This window comes from Natrix helvetica (genome assembly GCF_964273705.1).
Source record: "Natrix helvetica genome assembly, chromosome: 12".
Classification (NCBI taxonomy): Eukaryota; Metazoa; Chordata; class Lepidosauria; order Squamata; family Natricidae; genus Natrix; species Natrix helvetica.
This window is the reverse complement of record NC_138556.1, coordinates 19,073,552-19,092,972: the sequence shown is the minus strand read 5'-3', so window position 1 is coordinate 19,092,972 and position 19,421 is coordinate 19,073,552. Positions and strand designations below refer to the sequence as shown.

The 19,421-nt window shown below is 43.5% G+C and overlaps 1 protein-coding gene across 1 annotated transcript in view; it reads right to left on the bottom strand.

The window, feature by feature from the left end:
- Positions 1 to 18,153, bottom strand: part of CSPG4 (chondroitin sulfate proteoglycan 4) — a 47,736-nt gene extending 29,583 nt beyond the window's left edge. The window contains exon 1 of the mRNA XM_081964971.1: positions 17,918 to 18,153. Within this exon, the coding sequence (XP_081821097.1) occupies positions 17,918 to 18,017 (100 nt within the window). The 5' untranslated portion in view covers positions 18,018 to 18,153. The remainder of the gene's footprint in view (positions 1 to 17,917) is intronic.
- Between the last annotated feature and the right edge of the window lie 1,268 nt (positions 18,154 to 19,421).

The window sequence follows — 19,421 nt, the reverse complement described above, 5'->3', positions numbered from 1 at the left end:
TGAGGGTGAAAAGTCTCCTCTGGGAATGGGAAACTTCCTGTTCTGGAGGAATGATACTAAAACGGAGCCAGAGGACCTCCAGAGGCATCAGCTTTGAAGAATGCTCATCTGTGGCTGACTCATAAATTGTTTTCCCCCCAGGGAAAAGTCTACAGAGCAGATACTGTTGAACAGCTGCCCAGAAAAAAAGGGGAAACTTGTAAATATTAGGAAAAAGAGAAGGAACAAAGCATCGAAGACCTTGGGCACAATATGGATGGGTCAACCTTCTCTAAGGGAGATGGTGTTGTAACCCATGAAGGAAGGCAAATATATGTGTCCTAGGATAATGTTACAAGATCCAATCTGGGTAGGACACAGGGACCAGGTTTAGTCTTCCAAGCTTCTGGATTCATACTGGAGCCTATCCAACTTCTGGAAGTTCCCTGAGGTTGAGTTCCAGCACGAGTCTGAAAGACTAAACCTCTGGCCCTGGTGACTGACCCAAATTGGATCTTGGGTGTTGTAACTGGTTGAGGAAGGATGGTCTCAGCTGGTAGATCTAAAAGCCAGCACTGGAACAAAGCTCTAATTCCATAGGTCTTCTACAGCCCTTTGGCCCTCAGGAACTCATTACCTTTGCTGAGACTGGAGCTGCATTGCTCACGAACCCAGAGGACGGATTGTGTGGGCTGAAAAAAAATCATTTGCTTGCAGATCCCGTTGCTAAATTTCTCCTAGGAATCTGCTCCCTTTCTCTTCATCCAATGCAGCTGCTGGCAGGCCACCAACTTTCTTTTTGAACCTCCCCTTGGAAGGTTCCTGGGGGATCTCTTGGCCTTGAGACAACTGTGGGAAGACCAGAAGGGCCTCTGATGGAGGACCAGCAAACTCCATTTGGCATGGAAGGGGAAAAAATAAAGGAAAATAAAGAAAGGAAAAGCATGACTCACAGCTATTAATAGTGAAACATTGGCAGGTGTGGAAAGCGAACTTATTATTAAGTCTCTACTGTGCAATCCAGGACTCAGCTAGTCCCCCGTTGTAAAGTTTGCACTTGAGGTGTGGCCAGCGCCATGATCTCTTCCTTCCCATGTCATGCCTTCTTATTTCTGGTGGAATTTCTTATCCCGTCGTGTCATCTAGAAAGAAGTTACGTATTGTACTTGAGGCTGGTCTCTGGTGGGTGTGCTGTGCTGCTGGGTCAGGGACTCTTCATGCCCTCCTACCCAATGTTGACAGCTATCTCTGCAAGCCTCATGAGGCCATGAGAGGGGCAAGGCAGCAATGCCCAACTGTGGAGTAAATTTTGAAGGGATGTACAGCTCCTTGAGTGTCCTTCCAGCTTTTTTTGTAGGGGGGTATGTAGTTCCTGAAAGTGCCTTAAGATGATTAAATAACATTTCCTGCCCTTGCAAGTTTACATCTGAAACTCTGTTTTTAAAGTCATTTAAAGACTTTTAATTACTTTTAAAGACTTGTAATGGATCACATGGCTGTGAAAAACATCTGAAAGGCTGTTTTTAAAGACTTTTAAAGCACTTCTTTACAAGCTGGCAGCTGCTTTTCATCCCATCACTCCATGGGCCAGATCCTTTGCATTGGCAGGCCATAGTTTGAGGATGCCTAGCTTAAGGTATTGTACTGTGCCAAACCATTGGTTTGTTCAAAAAGCCAAACTTAAGCCATGTTGTAGGAACCCAGGAAGTTTATGTATTAGGACTACTGAGCACTTTTCTCAGTTTAAGCTCTCTCTTTGTAATGCTCAACAGTTCCCATCTTGGCCAGCTCTCTTCAGAATTGCCCAGGATAGAACTTCTGTGGGCAAAGCTGGCGCCCACCCTTACCACGAACTCATTATGGTCTACCCCTAAAAATAATGTAGGACTGCAGTCCTTAATGTTCGGAACACAGAGCTGATTTAAATTAGGAACACAGGAAGCTGTTTTGGTCCCCTCGAGCTGACTCAGTCGATGGAGATCAGGCCTGGTTGCCAGATCTATTTGAAGAGGCTAACAATGGCCCTATTTGGAGATGTCTAGAACATAAGGAGAAACCAGCAGGATCAGGCCAAGGGCTATGGTAGTCTAGCATTTTGTTTCTTAGCAGCAGACCTTTTTTTTTGGGGGGGGGGGCTTACAAGCAGAAGATGGAGATGTCCCTCTTGCTTGGAATGTGTATGTCTGTTTGTCCCCTTCAGCTTGAGGGGACAAATAGCTCTGATTTCCCATTCTCCATGAATTTATCCAATTGCACATTAATACAATCTGTGTTAGTGAGAGCACCACATCTTATGGCAAAGAATTCCACAGACCCTCCTCCTCTTCCTCCTTCTCTCCTCCTCCTTCTCTCCTTCTCCTTCTCCTCCTCCTCCTCCTCCCCTCCTCCTCCTCCCTCCCTCCTTTTGTCTACATCTACACATAAGGAAGACACTTGGTTGGGTTTTGATTCCTGAGTCCACTTCAACTATGGTAACCAGAACTGCCATTCCAGATGTGGCTATACCATAGGTCTCTAGAAACAATGAAATCTGGGCCTTTGGCCAATAAACTCTCTGCCATGCCATGAAGATCCAGCTCCTTCTCACTGATTGTGGGAGATACACCACTCTCGTCACAAACGAGGAAAGAAATGGCTGCAAATTACTACTGAAAAAGCCCAGACCTCCATGGAATTGCAGGACAGCGGAAACATTAAACTGTTTTTCCTAAAGTGACAAAATCCCACCAGTCTTTATTTGAAGTTAAATTCCCTTGGATGACCTTTAGACTAGGTTTCAGCCCAGTGAAAAAGCTTTCGCTCAATTATCTTCCGAGCTGAGTGCTTTCTACTTGGTGAATCTATGAATGAAATCAGCATACATCTCCGCATGGTTTTAATAGCCTTAAAAAGCAAGTGCGCCTCTTTTATTATTATTATTTTTTTAAACGAGTGCATAGAGAAGCTGTGGAAAGGATCCTTTTTCAAGAGGAATTCCTTCCGGACACACGAGGAAAATGCTTCTTCCTTTATCACTTCCCTTTACGGTAAGGGTAAAAGGTACTGTGGGGTCCTTGGTTGTTTTCTTGCAGACTTTTCATGGGTCACATCATCAGTGCTAGGTGTAAGGCTAACACTAGATCAACAATCAAGCAGTAAACAATATCCCAGTCAAGGAACCATAAGCTCAGACAAACAAGTTAATACCTAGTGGACAACAGGCTAATCAAAGAACCACCCGGAAAACTCCCACCAACACTGATAGACCAAGTTACTTATACAGTGTATAAAAAGAGAGCAAATCCCACTTTCTTCTAGCACTGATGATGTTACCTAGTTGGATCATGAAACATCTGCAAGAAAACAACCAAGCTCAGAGAACGCCAAAGACCTCACAGTCTTCCTCATCCTCCTCATCCTCCTCATCCTCTTTGTCCTCCTCCTCCTCCTCCTCTTCATTCTCCTCCCCCTCTTTGTCTTCTTCTTCTTCTTCCTCTTCCTCCTCCTCTTTGTCCTCCTCGTCCTCCTCCTCCTCTTTGTCTTCTTCTTCTTTCTCCTCCTCATCCTCCTCATCCTCCTCATCCTCCTCATCCTCCTCATCCTCTTCATCCTCCTCATCCTCTTTGTTTTTTTCTTCCTCCTCATCCTCCTCATCCTCTTTGTCCTCCTCATCCTCTTCATCCTCCACATCCCCCTCCTCCTCCTCCTCCTCTTTGTCCTCCTTGTCCTCCTCATCCTTGTCCTCTTCTTTTCTCCATCCCCTTCTAGATAATGTTACCTAGTTGGTTTGTGAAACATCTCAAGGGCTGGATTCCACCTGAACCTTGACAAAAAAGTTGCTGCTACTCCACTGCCTCAAGAAATCCCCCCCCCCCTTGGTATCTTTCCTTGAGATCCAATGGATTTAGGAAGCTGGAGGGCTGGGAACAACCCCAGAGAAAACAGCTGCACCCCCTTTCCCCCTAGGATGAACATAAATGCTCATTTTCTTAAAAAGAATGGCTCTGCTTAGAAGAAGACTATCTTCTGAAAATAGGCTGACAGACAGAGGTTGACAGAGGTTTTCCTTCTCTCCCACCCCGCCTGAAAAACTGAGAGCTTCTTTCCTCCTGTGGTTTTGTAAAGGCGAGGCAAGTTTTCAGGACCCAAATATACAACCCAGATTTTCTTTCCACTCAAGAACAAGGTACGGGAGGCGTTAAATGATGGCTCTCCTCAACCTAACCCCAAGATAGTTTTAGATGCGGTGAAGGTTGCAGAAACCAAAGGCAGAATCGGACCTTTGTCTTCTCCCTTCTGCCAGCCCACCTTCCTCTCTCTCTCTCTCTCTCTCTCTCTCTCTCTCTCTCTCTCTCTCTCTCTCTCTCTCTCTCTCTCTCTCTCTCTCTCTCTCTCTCTCTCTCTCTCCCAACTTGGTCTTCTTCTCAGCCAGCCCCCGCCTCGGTTCTCAGAGGAAATGACACCAGCATCCCTGAAATTCTGTGGGACAGGATGCATAAAAAAAAAGACCACCGACATCCTTGTTTTTAGAAAAGCAAGCAGAGGAGAGGACGGGCACGTTCTTTGGGGACCTTCCTTGCTCCCAGAGGCAGAGAGGTTTCATTCTTAGATTTAATCTGTTGGCAAGGAAAGATCTGTTTTTAATTAATACACTCCGTTTTTTGGCAGCCGGCTTCCTTTTGCTGATGTAGCATCATCTCCAATCTCTCCCCGAAGGCCTCCCCAGATTCGGTTTGTTGTGCAGGGCCAAATAATAATTTAGAAGAAATGAGGCATCGGGGGGCTCTCATTTACGGGGAGTGGGTGGCTGGATAAGGCGATCCTGACAGAGTTCATTTTCTGCAGTTAATTCTCACAGATTTGGTCGACCAGAATTGAGAAAGCATCGTCTTGTTGGGTTTTTGTCTATGGAGATGCTCAGTCCTCCAGGTCCTGGTGGTCCCAAAGGTGCTTTTTCAGAAGGCAATTGGACTTTCTTGGCTTCCCTTGAAGATATTTCCTTTCTGAAGAACTAAAGAAGCTTCTTGGAATGGGAAGTGAAAAGTCTTCAGGGAAAACAAAGGAAGTCCAGTTGCCTTTTGAAAAAAACACTTGGATTTTTGGTTATAAGAAGCTACAAGCCTCATATATCCAGTGGTGAAATTCAAATGTTTTTACTACAGGTTCTGTGGACATGGCTTGGTGGGCGGGGCAGGGAAAAGATACAGCAAAATCTCCATTCTCTCCCCACTCCAAGGGAAGGATACTGCAAAATCTCCATTCCCTCCCCATTCCAGGGGAAGGATACTGCAAAATCTCCATTCCCTCCCCACTCCAGGGGAAGGATACTGCAAAATCTCCATTCCCTCCCCACTCCAGGGGAAGGATACTGCAAAATCTCCATTCCCTCCCCACTCCAGGGGAAGGATACTGCAAAATCCCCATTCCTTCCCCACTCCAGGGGAAGGATACTGCAAAATCTCCATTCCCTCCCCACTCCAAGGGAAGGATACTGTAAAATCTCCATTCCTCCTCACTCCAGAGGAAGGATACTGCAAAATCTCCATTCCCACCCGACTCCTGGGGGAAGGACACTGCAAAATCCCCATTCCCTCCTCACTCTGGGGCCAGCCGGAGGTGGTATTTGCCGGTTCTCCGAACTACTCAAAATTTCCGCTACCAGTTCTCTAGAACCTGTCAGAACCTGCCAAATTTCACTTATATCACTTATCATCTTCCTGTCCTCATTTAGTTCAAGACTCAATTAGAGTCTTCTTGAAGGTCTTCTTTGAACTTGGTAATTAAAAAGGAGAAGACAATGGATATGTTTTATTGGGCTCTTAACTGATGCAGCAAGATTAAAAGGATTCTCGTGCTTAATTCATCTTAACAGGATCTTGTAAGTTTTGAAGAAGATGTAATTGAAAAAATATTGGGCTGTGCAGAAATGGATAGATTAACACTGAAGATAAAAGAAAAAGGAGACAGAGAATACTTTCGAACTTGGGACTTACTCTGTCAATGGTAGGACAACAAGGTGGAAATTAGGAACTTAAGATGTAAATGAGTCGACCCAGACAGTACGCGGTTCATTAAGCACATATTGTCTGTAAAAGAGAAAACCCAGAAAAGTAACCATACTCCCCCAAAACCCCCCAAAAAAGGCTTCCCCTGCATGGTGTCCCAACTGAAGGACTTTTTGGAATTGCTGACTGCTCTAATCCCACTTTTGTTTCCTATTGGGAAGGAAACAGGTTTAAATGTCAATTGTGGAATAATGTGTGTATTCCTGTTCCCCCAGAGAGGTGTTAGATCATGTTGTGGTTGACCAAAGAATGAGAATTGTCCCTTTGTAGTTTGTGGTTAGTTTTTTTTTGAAGCCTCCCTCTACGTGGTCTTCTGGATTGCACCACCAATAAAAATCCCCATTCTCCCCCCACTCCAGGGGAAGGATACTGCAAAATCTCTATTCTCCCCCCACTCCAGGGGGAAGGATACTGCAAAATCTCTATTCTCTCCCCACTCCAGGGGGAAGGATACTGCAAAATCTCTATTCTCTCCCCACTCCAGGGGAAGGATACTGCAAAATCTCTATTCTCCCCCCACTCCAGGGGGAAGGATACTGCAAAATCTCTATTCTCTCCCCACTCCAGGGGAAGGATACTGCAAAATCTCTATTCTCTCCCCACTCCAGGGGAAGGATACTGCAAAATCTCTATTCTCTCCCCACTCCAGGGGAAGGATACTGCAAAATCTCTCCCCACTCCAGGGGAAGGATACTGCAAAATCTATTCTCCCCCCACTCCAGGGGAAGGATACTGCAAAATCTTCATTCCCTCCCCACTCCAGGGGAAGGATACTGCAAAATCCTCATTCCCTCCCCACTCTGGGGTCAGCCAGAGGTGGTATTTGCCGGTTCTCTGAACTACTCAAAATATCTGCTACCGGTTCTCCAGAACCTGCTGAATTTTACCCCTGGTTTGAGGATGTAACAACAGAGTCTTAGTTGCTCTTCTCTGCAAAATTCCTTCTCCCAAGGATTTAATCCCTTCGTGCAATCCAGGGAAGTGCATTTCTGAAAAGCTGACTTATCAATTGTTCCTTGGGTGTCTTCATTGCCCCCCCCTTAAAGCATCTTCCTATTCTTTGGGCTCACATGCCCAGCCTCACCCTACCCCACCCCTTTCCTCAATCTAGTTGCAGTTTTCCTTGTCTGCAGCTTCTCGGAGAGAGAGAAAAAATCTCTCTCTCTCTCTTTCTGGGCTGTTGTTTCTCAGCTTTTGCCAATCCTGCCCAGCAGCCAATGGTGCTGTAATATCTCGGGGGTGGTTTCCAATCGTACTGCACAAGCTGTCCTGAAAAATTATATATATTACAACGAGCGGATCATGCCTTAGAAGGGAGGAGGAGTGGAAAATATGTATTCATCAGCTGAAAATAAATATTCACCCTTTCCCTTAGTCGGAAAGGAACGGGGGAAAAAAAGAAGGCAAGAGAGAGGAGAAACTGAAGACGACTCTGATTCATTTGAAGACACAGTTGTGAGGACTGGGGAAATCTCCAGGGTATCCTAAAATAAAATAAAATAAAATAAACCCATAGATCTCCCTTGGCTCTTGTTTGCTGGCTGTTCTTGCAGCTTCTGGTTGCAAGGAATACAAAGCTCCCCATTCCTGTGCCTGTTTCCTCACCCCCTCCCCAATCTTTTCTCCAAGGCTGCAGCGATCAAATTATAGTGCTCGGTGCCAAACTGGCATGTGATTTATTGGGGTTTGATGTAGGTGAGGTCCATCCATCATGCTGAGATATTGGTTTATCTGTATCTGTGGAATAAGCCACAACTGCCCCCTGCTTGCATGATCAGGGGGGGGGGTCTTCAGGGTACGGGGATTGAATGGAAACATCTGGGTTTGCTGAGAAAAATCTGGTGGGGTCCACTTACAATGTTTTGACCTTTCTTTGACCGTCTTTCTTGGACCATATCTTGCGGACATCCCTGTGGGCGATACATTACTAGTCACAGGCCCTAGTTTGCAAACTGGATTCACACAGTGGCTTAAACCTAAAGGGATGGAACTGGGAAACTGTCTTGGGCATCTATCATAAACCACAGTGGACATTGCTCTTGGGATGAGGGTGGCATTGTTCTGATGATAGAAACGACGCACTTAGAAACACTTCGAGCTGCTATTTCCAAATCTTGGCAATTTTAAGATGCCTCAACTTCAACTCCCAGGATTCCCCAGCCACCATACTTAAACGTTGCCAAGATTGAAATTCTTAGAAAGTGAATTCACCAATTCTGGCTCAGTGGTCTACATTTGAGGATTAGCTCTTTATGGAAACCTGGAATGTTAAATGGGGCATTTCTTGTAGGCGCTCTCCATTTAGCAAAGAAATACAGGCAGCCCTCAACGTATGACCACAGTTGAGTCCCACGTTTCTGTTGCTAATTTGTTAAACAGGTTTTGCTCCATTTTAGGACCTTTCCTGCCACAGTTAACTGAATCACTGCAGTTGTTAGTCACTGTTCTGACCGAGGCTCCTTGAGACAGTAAAAATCACACGCTTAGTCCAAAAAACCCTCTTTTTATTTCAACGGCTATGAATTATGTTCATTCACAGCCCGTAATGAGTCACAAACAGTTTGTGAAGAGTCCGACAGAAGTCTGCAACAGTCTTTCAGAGTAAGGCCGATAAGCACCCACCTTTATCTCCCTTGAAATGCTGCCAGAGACCTAATTGCCAATTAGTTTTGCAAGGCCACACGGAGCACAGAGTCAAAACGGAGTTTCAGAATTTAAACCAACCAGAATGAACAAAGTTGCTTCCTGCAAAGGCTCATGTGCCTTTGCTCCTCCTTTATGTCTTATGGGAGGGGCCACTCATCTCCAAGCCTTAATCCCGTTCCTTCTGTCTTAACTGTTCTTGCCTTCTGGCAGCTCTGCTCTCCCTGTTCCTCGGCCTCACTGATGTCTGGTTCTGGAAGCAGCACGTAACTCCCAGATTGTCTGGCCCACTCTCTGCCTCTGATGCAGAGCCCTCATCTGAGTCTTCCCCAGACTCCAGGACTGGCCCATCTTCCTCCCCAACCTCCTCTCTGTCTGACTCGATCGCCGGTGGACCACAACAGTCCCATGGTCATTAAGTGAATCTGGCTTCCTCGTCGTCTTCGCTTGTCAGAAGATGACAAAAGGTGATCATACATGACCCTGGGACACTGCAACCCTCATAAATAGGAGTCAGTTGCCAAGCCATTGGATCTTGTTCCTTACATGACCATGTGGATCTATCACTATGAACAGTGAAAAATGGACACGAGTCCCTTTTTTCAGTGCTATTGTAACTTTGAATAATCACTAAATGAACTGTTGTAAATTGAGGACTACCTTATATTCGGCCGGGCAATTCTGGAAGTTGACTCCATCACTTCAAAGCAACCCCAATAAAACAGGAGTTTTCAACCCTTGTTGGTGTCACGAATGACTATCATTTCAAGTAAGTTTCACCCTTCTTCATCACCTTTCTATCACAAATTCAAGAGTCCGCTCTAAAAACCCCCACAATGAACTAAAGTTAATCCCAAACCCTGGAGGAAACGTAGCAATTTGGGCATATTAAAACTGCCAGACACACATTTTTCATAAATTCCCTTAGAATTGGATGGCATTTTTTTAAAGACCAAAAGACTTAAAAATCTGAGTTTTCAGAGGGCTGAAGTGAGAAGGAGAATACGTTAATATCTCTATTGAGAGTAGATGGTGAAAGTATGAATGCTTAGAGATATTTTCTCCCTCCCCCCCATTAAACTTTCCCTTCTCTCTTTTTAATATTGCAGGGATGGCATACCGATAATTAAAATGGTTTTAAGGGCTTTACTAGTTAAGAGGCATCATACTGATCTAGAACTCATTGGGCACTCTTCTGATTAAACCTTTTCTTGAGGCAATATAGCTTGTATCCAACTGGACTAAATAGGCATACGTGCATATTCAAATACAGGAGAAATGCTCATCCCCAAATCACGATTATGTTTATAAAGTTCTATTAAAAAGGGATTAATGGAAATTAAAATCTTGATTCTGTGCTGATATTTTCCTGACATTTTCAATAACCTTTAGAGCTAAGATGTAAGTCCACATTTCCCTCTATTTTGCTTGGACAAATTATCAATCGGCAAAATGTGGAATTTGGATCTATCAAGGTTGTAACTTTCCTTGGGCTTGCGAGGGTCCAGTCCCATTCAAACTTCAGGCCTTGGCAAGTTTTCAGTTTAGGCATAATGGAAGTGGCAATTTAGCAAACAGGCCTTGTAACTTAGATCAAATCAGATAGGTAACATCTTTGGGCAAGATTATCTTGAAGATCCTCTGTTACATCCTATTTTTTTTATTCTATGCATATTAATTTGGTCAAATCATTGATCAATATATAAATCAAAACATGTCATTTTAAAGGGTCTGAATTCCTATATTGCACCAAGCTATTAATTGCTTAACCAAGGGTGTTGAATAAAACACAGCTGGTTAGGCTCACAGATAAGGTGAAGATATAAACCATAGTTATAACTCAAATAGCCAGATTTATACTCTAAGCTAAGCCAGAAACAACGAAACCATGTAATGGTTTACTGCAATGTGTGTTTGCTCAGCCAATTTATAGCAAAAACGTAGCTATATAACTTCTAACAATATCGCCGGGACTTGAGAATAATTGGTTTTAAGCTTGTTTGTAATTCTCCTATGGAGGCTCAGATCTGATTTAGTTCTAAATAATTTGCGTTGTTGTTAAAAGTGAATTAAATTCTCAGGTGATCCATGTGCCTTCATAGACTTTGAGAAATAGTGGTGAAACAATGGCTTTTCAGATGTTTTCTTCCATTTTCCCAACTCTATTTGTAGGGGAAGTAGAACCCTGAGAGGTGTTAAATAGTATAGCCTGTTGGCTGAATGCAGATAAACAGATAAATACTGGTGATATAGTTAAGAAAATAGATATAGATAGATAATGGATGGGTGGATGGGTGGGTGGATGGATGGATGAATAGTTAGACAGGTGGCCAGACAGGTAGATAGACAGACAGATGGGTGGGTGGGTAAGTAGGTAGATAGGTAGACAGAGAGAGAGAGAGAAAGACACAGAGAGAAATGGGTGGATCGATAGATAGATGATTGATATCCTAACAAGATCTTTCCCCACTCTATAAATCAATGAAACACTGCAATACCTTTACATTTAAAATCCATAAATAAGATTTTCTTGCATCAGTTGATGCAAGGAAGCAGGCAGCTCCAAAGCTGGGCTACAAACACGGCCACACTATTTCCAAACTGTGCCCAACTTTGGAGATGTTAGAGCTCAGCTCGTAACTCACTCTGAATTTCACATTGTGTATTCTCTAATTCTTTGCCTCCCTCCCTCCCTCTCTGCTTCTAAAGCTCATGTGTTACTCAGCTGCCTCCCAGGAAGGAGAGACATTTTGCAGGCAAGAATTCACAAAACGTGAAGCACCCTGCAACAAAATGAACAATTTTGCCATTGAGTGAGGAGGAGGGGGTGGGTGGGAGAAAGAAAATAAAATTTTGCCCTCATTTTTTGACCCCTTAGAAGAGTAAAATTCATCCCACTTTGGGAAAAAGGACAGAGGCTCCTGGAGAATCTACATCATCCTTCCTTATCTGCTGATGAAACCGCATTTCCTGCTGACTGTAAATCAGTCTACAAAAATAAAACAGATTCCAACCCCTGGATTAAACCCATTTTAACCTTGGTGGGGAACATGGCCCTATGAATTTACATTGAGTTGCTAAAAATGAGAGTGAGGTCAACATATCCCTCTTAGATTCCCACGATATCGGTGGTTCTTCCCTCTCCTGACTCAATTCTTTTTTATCCCCTGGTTCCCATCAGCTGGAAGTTCCTTTTCCCATCTGTTTTAGAACAGCAGCCTTAAAATAAGTGAGGCGGTGAAGAGTGGGGGCAGGCGGGATAGGGAGAGGACGAGTAAATTACTCAGATAGTTCCAAGTAGCACAGAAAATTCAGCCAGATGCCCTGCCAAGGGTGTTGCAAGGGGCTGTCCTGATTTTTGAGGTCAAGAAGCCTGTAGAAACAGGAAAGTAAGTTTGTAAAGTCCCTCTAGAAATGCCCATTTGCTAAATGATAAAAATCCCAAAGCCTTCACCATCAGGGATCGACAATGTCTTTGAGATCAGCTTGACACGTTTAGACAACAAAGATTTTTTTAAAAAAAATGCAGAGTGCAGAGAAGAGCAACTAAGATGATCAGGGGTCTGGAGCGTGAAGCATGCAATGAATGGTTGAGAAAACTAAGTACTGTATGTCTCTAGTCTAATGAAGAGAAAGATTAGGAGAAACATGACAGCCTCTTCCAATACTTGAAGAGGTGTCACAGGGAAGAGTGGGTGAATTGGTTTCCCAAAGCACTTGAGGGCAGGACAAGAAGCTCATCAAAAGGAGATCGAATCTGGGAATAAGGAGAAATTTTCTGACAGTGAGAACGATTCATCAGTGGAACAGCTTGCATCCTGGCCAAAGTTTTAGCCCAGGGGTGTCCAAACTTGGGAACTTTAAGACTTGTGGACTTCACAAGTCTTAAAGTTCCCAAGTGTGGACACCCCTGTTTTAGCCTCTTATGGGGCTGTTTTCCCTGGGATGGCCTCCCTGGTGGGACTGGCAGGTGGATACTGAATTAATAGAACGAAGAGGAATTAATCTGGTAGAATTCAGATTGGCAAGTGACAGCAAGGATCAATCAGTTCCTGGATATATCCTGGTTCATTTGAGCATCTAATTGGTCCAAGAACCAGGGAAAATATCAGGAATCTTGAGAATTCAGATATTGGACCAGGAAGTGTGTCTAAACTAATAGGCTGCAGCAGGAAATCCAAACTAATGTCAGGAATGGCAAACAACAGCATCAAAGAAAAATAATTACATTTTACCATTCCTTTCAGCTTTAGTCACACCCGAACATTCAATTCCATGTGCTAATAGTGAGTAACGGCAAGGCCTGAGAAGAATGCTTTCTTTGAGGTAGCTGGAAGCTGTTCCTGTCTTCTCCATGAAAGCCAGGAGGAACATTAACTCAACATCCCTGGTGTTTTGCTGGACCCAAGATTGATGATCCATCTCCCCCCCCCTTCTATTTTGGAAATCATGTCCTTGTTTGAAACTTCACAGCCAGAGCTACAATCAAGCCAATGAAATAATCAGGGGTTATGTCTGGTTCAAGTTGATTGGGTTAAAAAAAAAACTGGAAAAGAGAAGAGTCTGAGCTAGTGGAGAGAAAAAAAATTACTTTGGTGAATGAAGAAGAAGAAGAAGCTTTCAAGGTTTCTTTTGTGGAGAAGAGAATTGGGCTGACATGATCAAGGGTGAGATGATTGCAGAAAAAAAAGGAAAAAATGAGACATTGCATACCTTTGGCATAACATTAGAACTGAACCAGCGATGTGTTGTCTCAATGCAGAAGTTTGGCAGCAGATGGTATAAGAAATATGGTGTCAGAACAGATGTGTAAGACTGTAGAATTAATGACTAGCAAAATCGGTCAAAGAATTGTACAGAAATGCACACAGAGAATAATGTAAAATATTCCATAATGCTATTTGGCTGATTTATCTGAAGTAATATAATTAATTGTATTTATCATCATACAGTTATTACCTTGAAAACGTTTCTCACATTAGTGATCTACTGATTTTCCAATAATAAATACATAAACAGTTCTTTTGTTCTTTTGATGATCTCTTCACGATAATGAATCTATTAATTCCACATTAGCTTTCAAGAGAAAATAAATTACCGTTAATCAGGCTCATTAAACTGATGAGCAAACAAGCTATCTGAATCCATGTATATGTAATTTAATTCTATTCTTTTAAATGCCAGAAAATACCAAATCCAATAGCTCAATCAATTAAGCAATTAGCCAGTGACAAAATCTTTCAAGGCATTAAATATACAAATATCTAAGCACAATATTTATGGGCCAATATGTTTCTCTAAGAACTGCAATGAAGATTAGCTTATCTATCCAACCCAATATATCTCAGCAGTACCTGACTCAAATATTGACTATGAATTCATAAGGCAGTTGTTCTTGATAGTCATCAAATCAATTTTCCTAGGGCACAAAAAAAAAAGAAAAGAAAACCCCAAACCACCAACTACTTCTCTTCTCTGGGTAATTTTTTCCACCTCTTAGCTACAAAGCGCAGTTCACAACATGTGGCTATAAACTGAAATACCATCTTGCCATCATCATTTTTAAAAAAATTCAAATCCATGCGTTTTACAGAAAGCACGATCAATGGATGATGCCAGAACAAGCATGAACAATAATGGAAAGAAATATTCATGACAGGTACTGACAAAAGAAACTCAGCAATTTCCAACGTAGGGGTGTGATGTTGGAAAAAATAACCTGGCTTTCAGCAAATTTGAGGTCGGTGGAAGAGTTGTCTGTCTTGTAAATCTGACCCTCCTTCATAGATGGGGAAGAGGAAATAAAGGAACAAAGTGGGAGACACGAATTAAGGAGAATTCTAACCTGGGAGTGCAACCTAGAATTAAGAATTCCAACCTAGAATTGGGGAGAAATCGGTGAGAAAAAATAATCAGTGCAGGGGCTTGCTTCTCCACTGATTATTAGTGGAAATTAGTGGGTGCTCCAGCACGGGAGGTTTTAAAGAAGAAATTGGACAACATTTGCCTGAGATGGTACTGCAGGGCTTCCTGCTCAATCAGTGGGTTGGACTTGAAGACCTTCAAGGTCCCTTCCAACTCTGTTATTCTGTATTCGATTGCAACAAAATATTCAAGCAAGAGCCAGGGGGAAGCTGAGGAACCTCTAATATGGTCAGAAGAATGCAGCCTTATGTTGAATCCAAATGGGTAAGACTCGAACGGTTGCAGGAACTGGGCACGGCTAGTCTAGTGAAGAGAAGGGCCAGGGGAGACAGGATAGCCGTCTTCCAATATTTGAGGGGCTTCCACAGAGAGGAAGGGGTCAAGCTGCTTTCCAAAACACCTGAAGGCCAGACAAGGAGCAATGGGTGGAAACTGACCAAGGAGAGATTCAACCTAGAAGTAAGAAGAAATTTTCTGACAGTGAGAACAATCTCACTACCTTCAGAGGTTGTGGGAGCTTCATCACTTCAAGAAGAGACTGGACTGCCATTTGTCAGAAATGGTGTAGGGTCTCCTGCTTGGGCAGGGGAGGGTTGGACTAGATGACCTACAAGGTCCCTTCCAACTCCGTTAACCTGTAACTGTATCTCTCCTTAAGGATTTAGAGGGCTGTCCTAGCAAGGAACAGGATGGAATAGAAAAGACAGTGCAGCAAATGAGGGAGAACTGCCAAAGATTTATAGGGCCAAGTTACAAAAACCACCCAGTGGATAAAATGTGGTCAACACCCTCTGGAAATTGGCTGGCATTCTGCATGCTTGTTTATCCTGCAGGATGAATGTAACTGTTCATTCTTCGGGATCCGTTCCCCACCTAGATGGCACCACCTGACTACACTTTCAAAAAAACAAGCAGATTCAAATGAGACAGATTCACTGGCAGGGTTTTCTCTATTTCTAGGATGTGGGCTGGGCACTCCCTGCTTGCTCCAGCCAAAGTGGCACCACTCCATAAACGGGGGAATATTTCAGTAGGCTCCAGGGAGCCCAAAGTCTGCAGACATACACAAGATATTTATGGAAAAATGGGGAAAGTAGCCTTCCCCCAATGCGTTTGACTTCAACCTCTCTCATTCTAAAACCACCATGATCTTTGGTGGCCTCCTGCTTTAAGTGTCATGAAAGGTCCCTGAGGCCATCAATGGTGGAGCATGCATGGTAGGCACAAAGTGCACCTATGGAGGAATTGTTTCTAAGGTTATGCCAAGGGGGGAAGAACTTAAAGACTTCTAGATGTTACATTATTGCGGTTTCCATGTAGTCATTATATGGTTGGTAATGAGGGAGGCTGGAATTGGGGATCAGAGCAATGAGGACCTTTTCAGGTTGATCATCACTAGCAGACATCTGATACAAACGTTATTTTAAAGCAAATAGTCCTAGCTCCTTAATTTTGGAATAGTGAGTTGTGGTTTCGGTAATTAAACCAAATCCCATTCTCAGTCTTGGACCCTAAAAGAATGACCTTTAGTGGTTTACTTTTGACCAACATCCATAATATTTGTTTCCTTCTTCATTCATTCAATCAATCAGCCTTTCCAAATTTTAAGAACCATGAGATTTCTTCTCTCTGATCAAGCCTCCCCCCGTCCCCCCAATGTCTGATTCTCCTAAATCAGATTTTCCTAGAAGTTTAGAGTTTTCCTGAAAGGAACCTACTCTTCCTGAAAGTTCAACCCATTCTCCACATATTCAGCACCCCAATTCCTTTCCTCTTGTCTCTAGTTGGTTGATATTAGTACATGATACTAGTTGGTGAACGCCAAAGGAAGACTTTGAGGTGCAATAAACCTTTGTTTGGCATTAACCAACCAGTATTATGTAAATCAGTGTTTCTTCCACTCTAGCCAGCTTTAGGACTTCCCTTTCCTACATGGGAGTTCAACTCAAAGCTGAATTGTTTTCTAGGCAACCAGTTTGTGAAGGCAAAGGGCATCAAAAGCTTCCTTCTCATGAACAAATAAAGGATGACATGTACGGCATGCCATTTTTTGGAACCTAGGCCAACCCAATGAAATAAAAATAGATGCGTTTATTTCTCCTAGCATATTCCAATTGGAAAGATAAATAAAATAAGGGCAAAATACTTCTGCTATATAAGGGCAAGAAGCACATGGCGTCATAAATGGGCAGCAGTGATGAATCGGTGCTTCACAAGGTCTGCAGTTAACATGCAGCTTCCTTTCAACTTCACAGCCGTTATCGGATCTGTAACATTTTCAGTTTCCTCTTGATAGTAATGAAATCTAAGGTCATGCTTCTTTTCAAGTAACTGCTGACTAGCTCTACAGTGGAAAAGCAGTTTCTCTGCATGGTAGAACAATCAGCAGTTCAGGTTTTTAGAGACCTAGGATTCCTTGTATGTCAAGAAACATTATTCATCGCCTAATATTCAGCTAGATTCAAGCAACTAGGCAGATGGTCTGCTCAGATTCTACACTGTTTGCATTCAGTAGTTGGCACTCAACATCTCCATGGCTGTTACCCTCTAAGAAGTGATGTCCTCAGAGCCATCTCAGCAAGGGAAAGGAGGGCTGAGGACTTTGCTGTGCCCCCTCTGTAAGAAGATCTGAAGAAGATACTGATTCAAACCCCACAACTTGCTCGGTAGAACCTTGACCTTCAGACTGAACTCATTTCTAATCTCCCACAAAAAAAGATAAAGCGAGGTCAACTCTTCTCACCTTTCCACCAATGAGACTCATTTCAGAGCTTAGCATGCACCCAACATGTCACTGTTGCAAACTGGGACCTCGAGGATATCTGTGTCCACATCTCACATATTATAGTTGAGATGTCCACCTCAGGTTGGTGCTCTTGTAGATCTATGCTTCTACTGATCTCTGATTTCATCTACTCAACAGAGTCTGCCTTTGAGAAGGCTGCTCTTTCTGCTACTTGAAAATTGGAATTTAAGTATAGATGGTTTTTTTCCCCCTAAAGATCACCAAACATCGTGCTTGAAAATCCCAAAAATTCTAACTGGAAGGATAAACCCTCCGCCCAAAAAACGTATCTCTCTTCAAATTTCTGGATCACCCCTTGCCCCCATCCCTTTCCTTGCAAGGCTGCCAGACAAGTGTCTGTCTCCCTCTGTCCCTTAAGGATGCAAACCTTCTACCCTCCAATTGAGTTGGCTTGACATGTGAATTCTGCTCATAGTTTTCTTTGGCTAAAGCTCCATCATCCTTGCTTTTTGTCCCCTGGAAAGCAAGAACACAGATCCAGAAGAAGAAACAATAAGGAAAAGGAGGAAGGATGACTTACCCCCTGAAGTTGGATCGGCGTAGATGGGAAGAAGAAGATGTAGCAGAAGTTGGAAGATTGGCCAACACACCCAGGTCCCTGGAGGAAGTTTAGATGCCATGATATTGCCTACAACTGTGGCCAGTGGCTTCAGATCATTCCTCTTACCCCGAGAAGCATCAAGTGGGTGAGCCAGGCATTAGAAACAGAGGCTGTCTGTTTCCAATTGAGTTTTCAGCTACTACTATATTTAATAAACTTGCTGCTGGGACAGGGAGGGACAATCTGAATTTCCTCAGCAGTCACAAGCAGGCTGGGCTTAAAGCAGGCACCTCTCATATTACAGATGAGTTCCCCTCTTAAAGGGAACGTCAATTCCTCCCCATTCCTCTCCTCGTAGGCACATAACACTTTCTTTCTCTTTTTTCTTTCTCTCCCCAAATTATTTCGGGCCTCCAGGGGAGTGGTTGATCTCGTTCTGGTTTTCATGGGGGGACAGGAAGATGCTTTACGATGCAGAGAAAACTTCAAACTTGAAGGCCAACTTGTAATGTGGATCTGGTGGATTAGCTCTTGAAAAATCACTGACCAGTTGTGTGTTTTGTCCGGTTTCTCTTTCACTGCTTTGGGAGTGTGGAATATCTCTTCAGCCTCTGGAAGAGATAGACATGGTAGATATTTTCCTTCTATGCATTGATAAGCAGTCTGGTCTCTTCTTGAAAACTTCTAGTAACTGAGCACCCATCACATCAATAGCAATCTTCATTTCCAAGGAGCCCAGGATTTTATTTTCCTGGGCTCCAAGATCAACTCAGATGGGGACTGCAGCCAAGAAATTAAAAGACACTTGGTCCTGGGGAGGAAAGCTATGGCAAATCTAGGCAGCAGACTAAAAAGCAGAGACATTGCCCTGCCAACATAAGCGTGTCTAGTCAAGGCTATGGTTTCCCCAGTTGCAATGGATGGCGGTGAAAGTTGGACCATAAGGAAGGCTGAGCACCAAAGAATGGAGGCCTTTGAACTCTGGTGCTGGAGAAGACTCCTGCAAGTCCCTTGGACTGTAAGGCCATCCAACCAGTCAGTCCAAGAGGAGATCAACCCTGACTGCTCTTTAGAAGGCCAGATCCTGAAACTCAAAGACTTTGGCCACCTAATGAGAAGGAAGTACTCCCTGAAGAAGAGCCTCATGCTCGGAAAGATGCTGGGAAAGACAGAGAAGGAGGTGGCTGGATGGAGTCACCAAAGCAGTCAGCGTGAGCTTAAATGAACTCCAGAGCATGGTAGAGGACAGGAAGGCCTGGAGGAATTTCAATTTTTCAATTTTATTTGGTTTCTAGACCGCCCCCTCTCCCCAAATGTTGCCCATGGGGTCGCAATGGGCCGGACACAACTTCGCAACTAACTAACAACAACAATTTGTAACACAGATGTATGTGGCCGATCACCAGATCTTTCTGTAAATCCACCTTGATAAGACCTGGGCATTTTAGGGTTCCCAGGTATATACGGTAGGTGTGTAATAGCC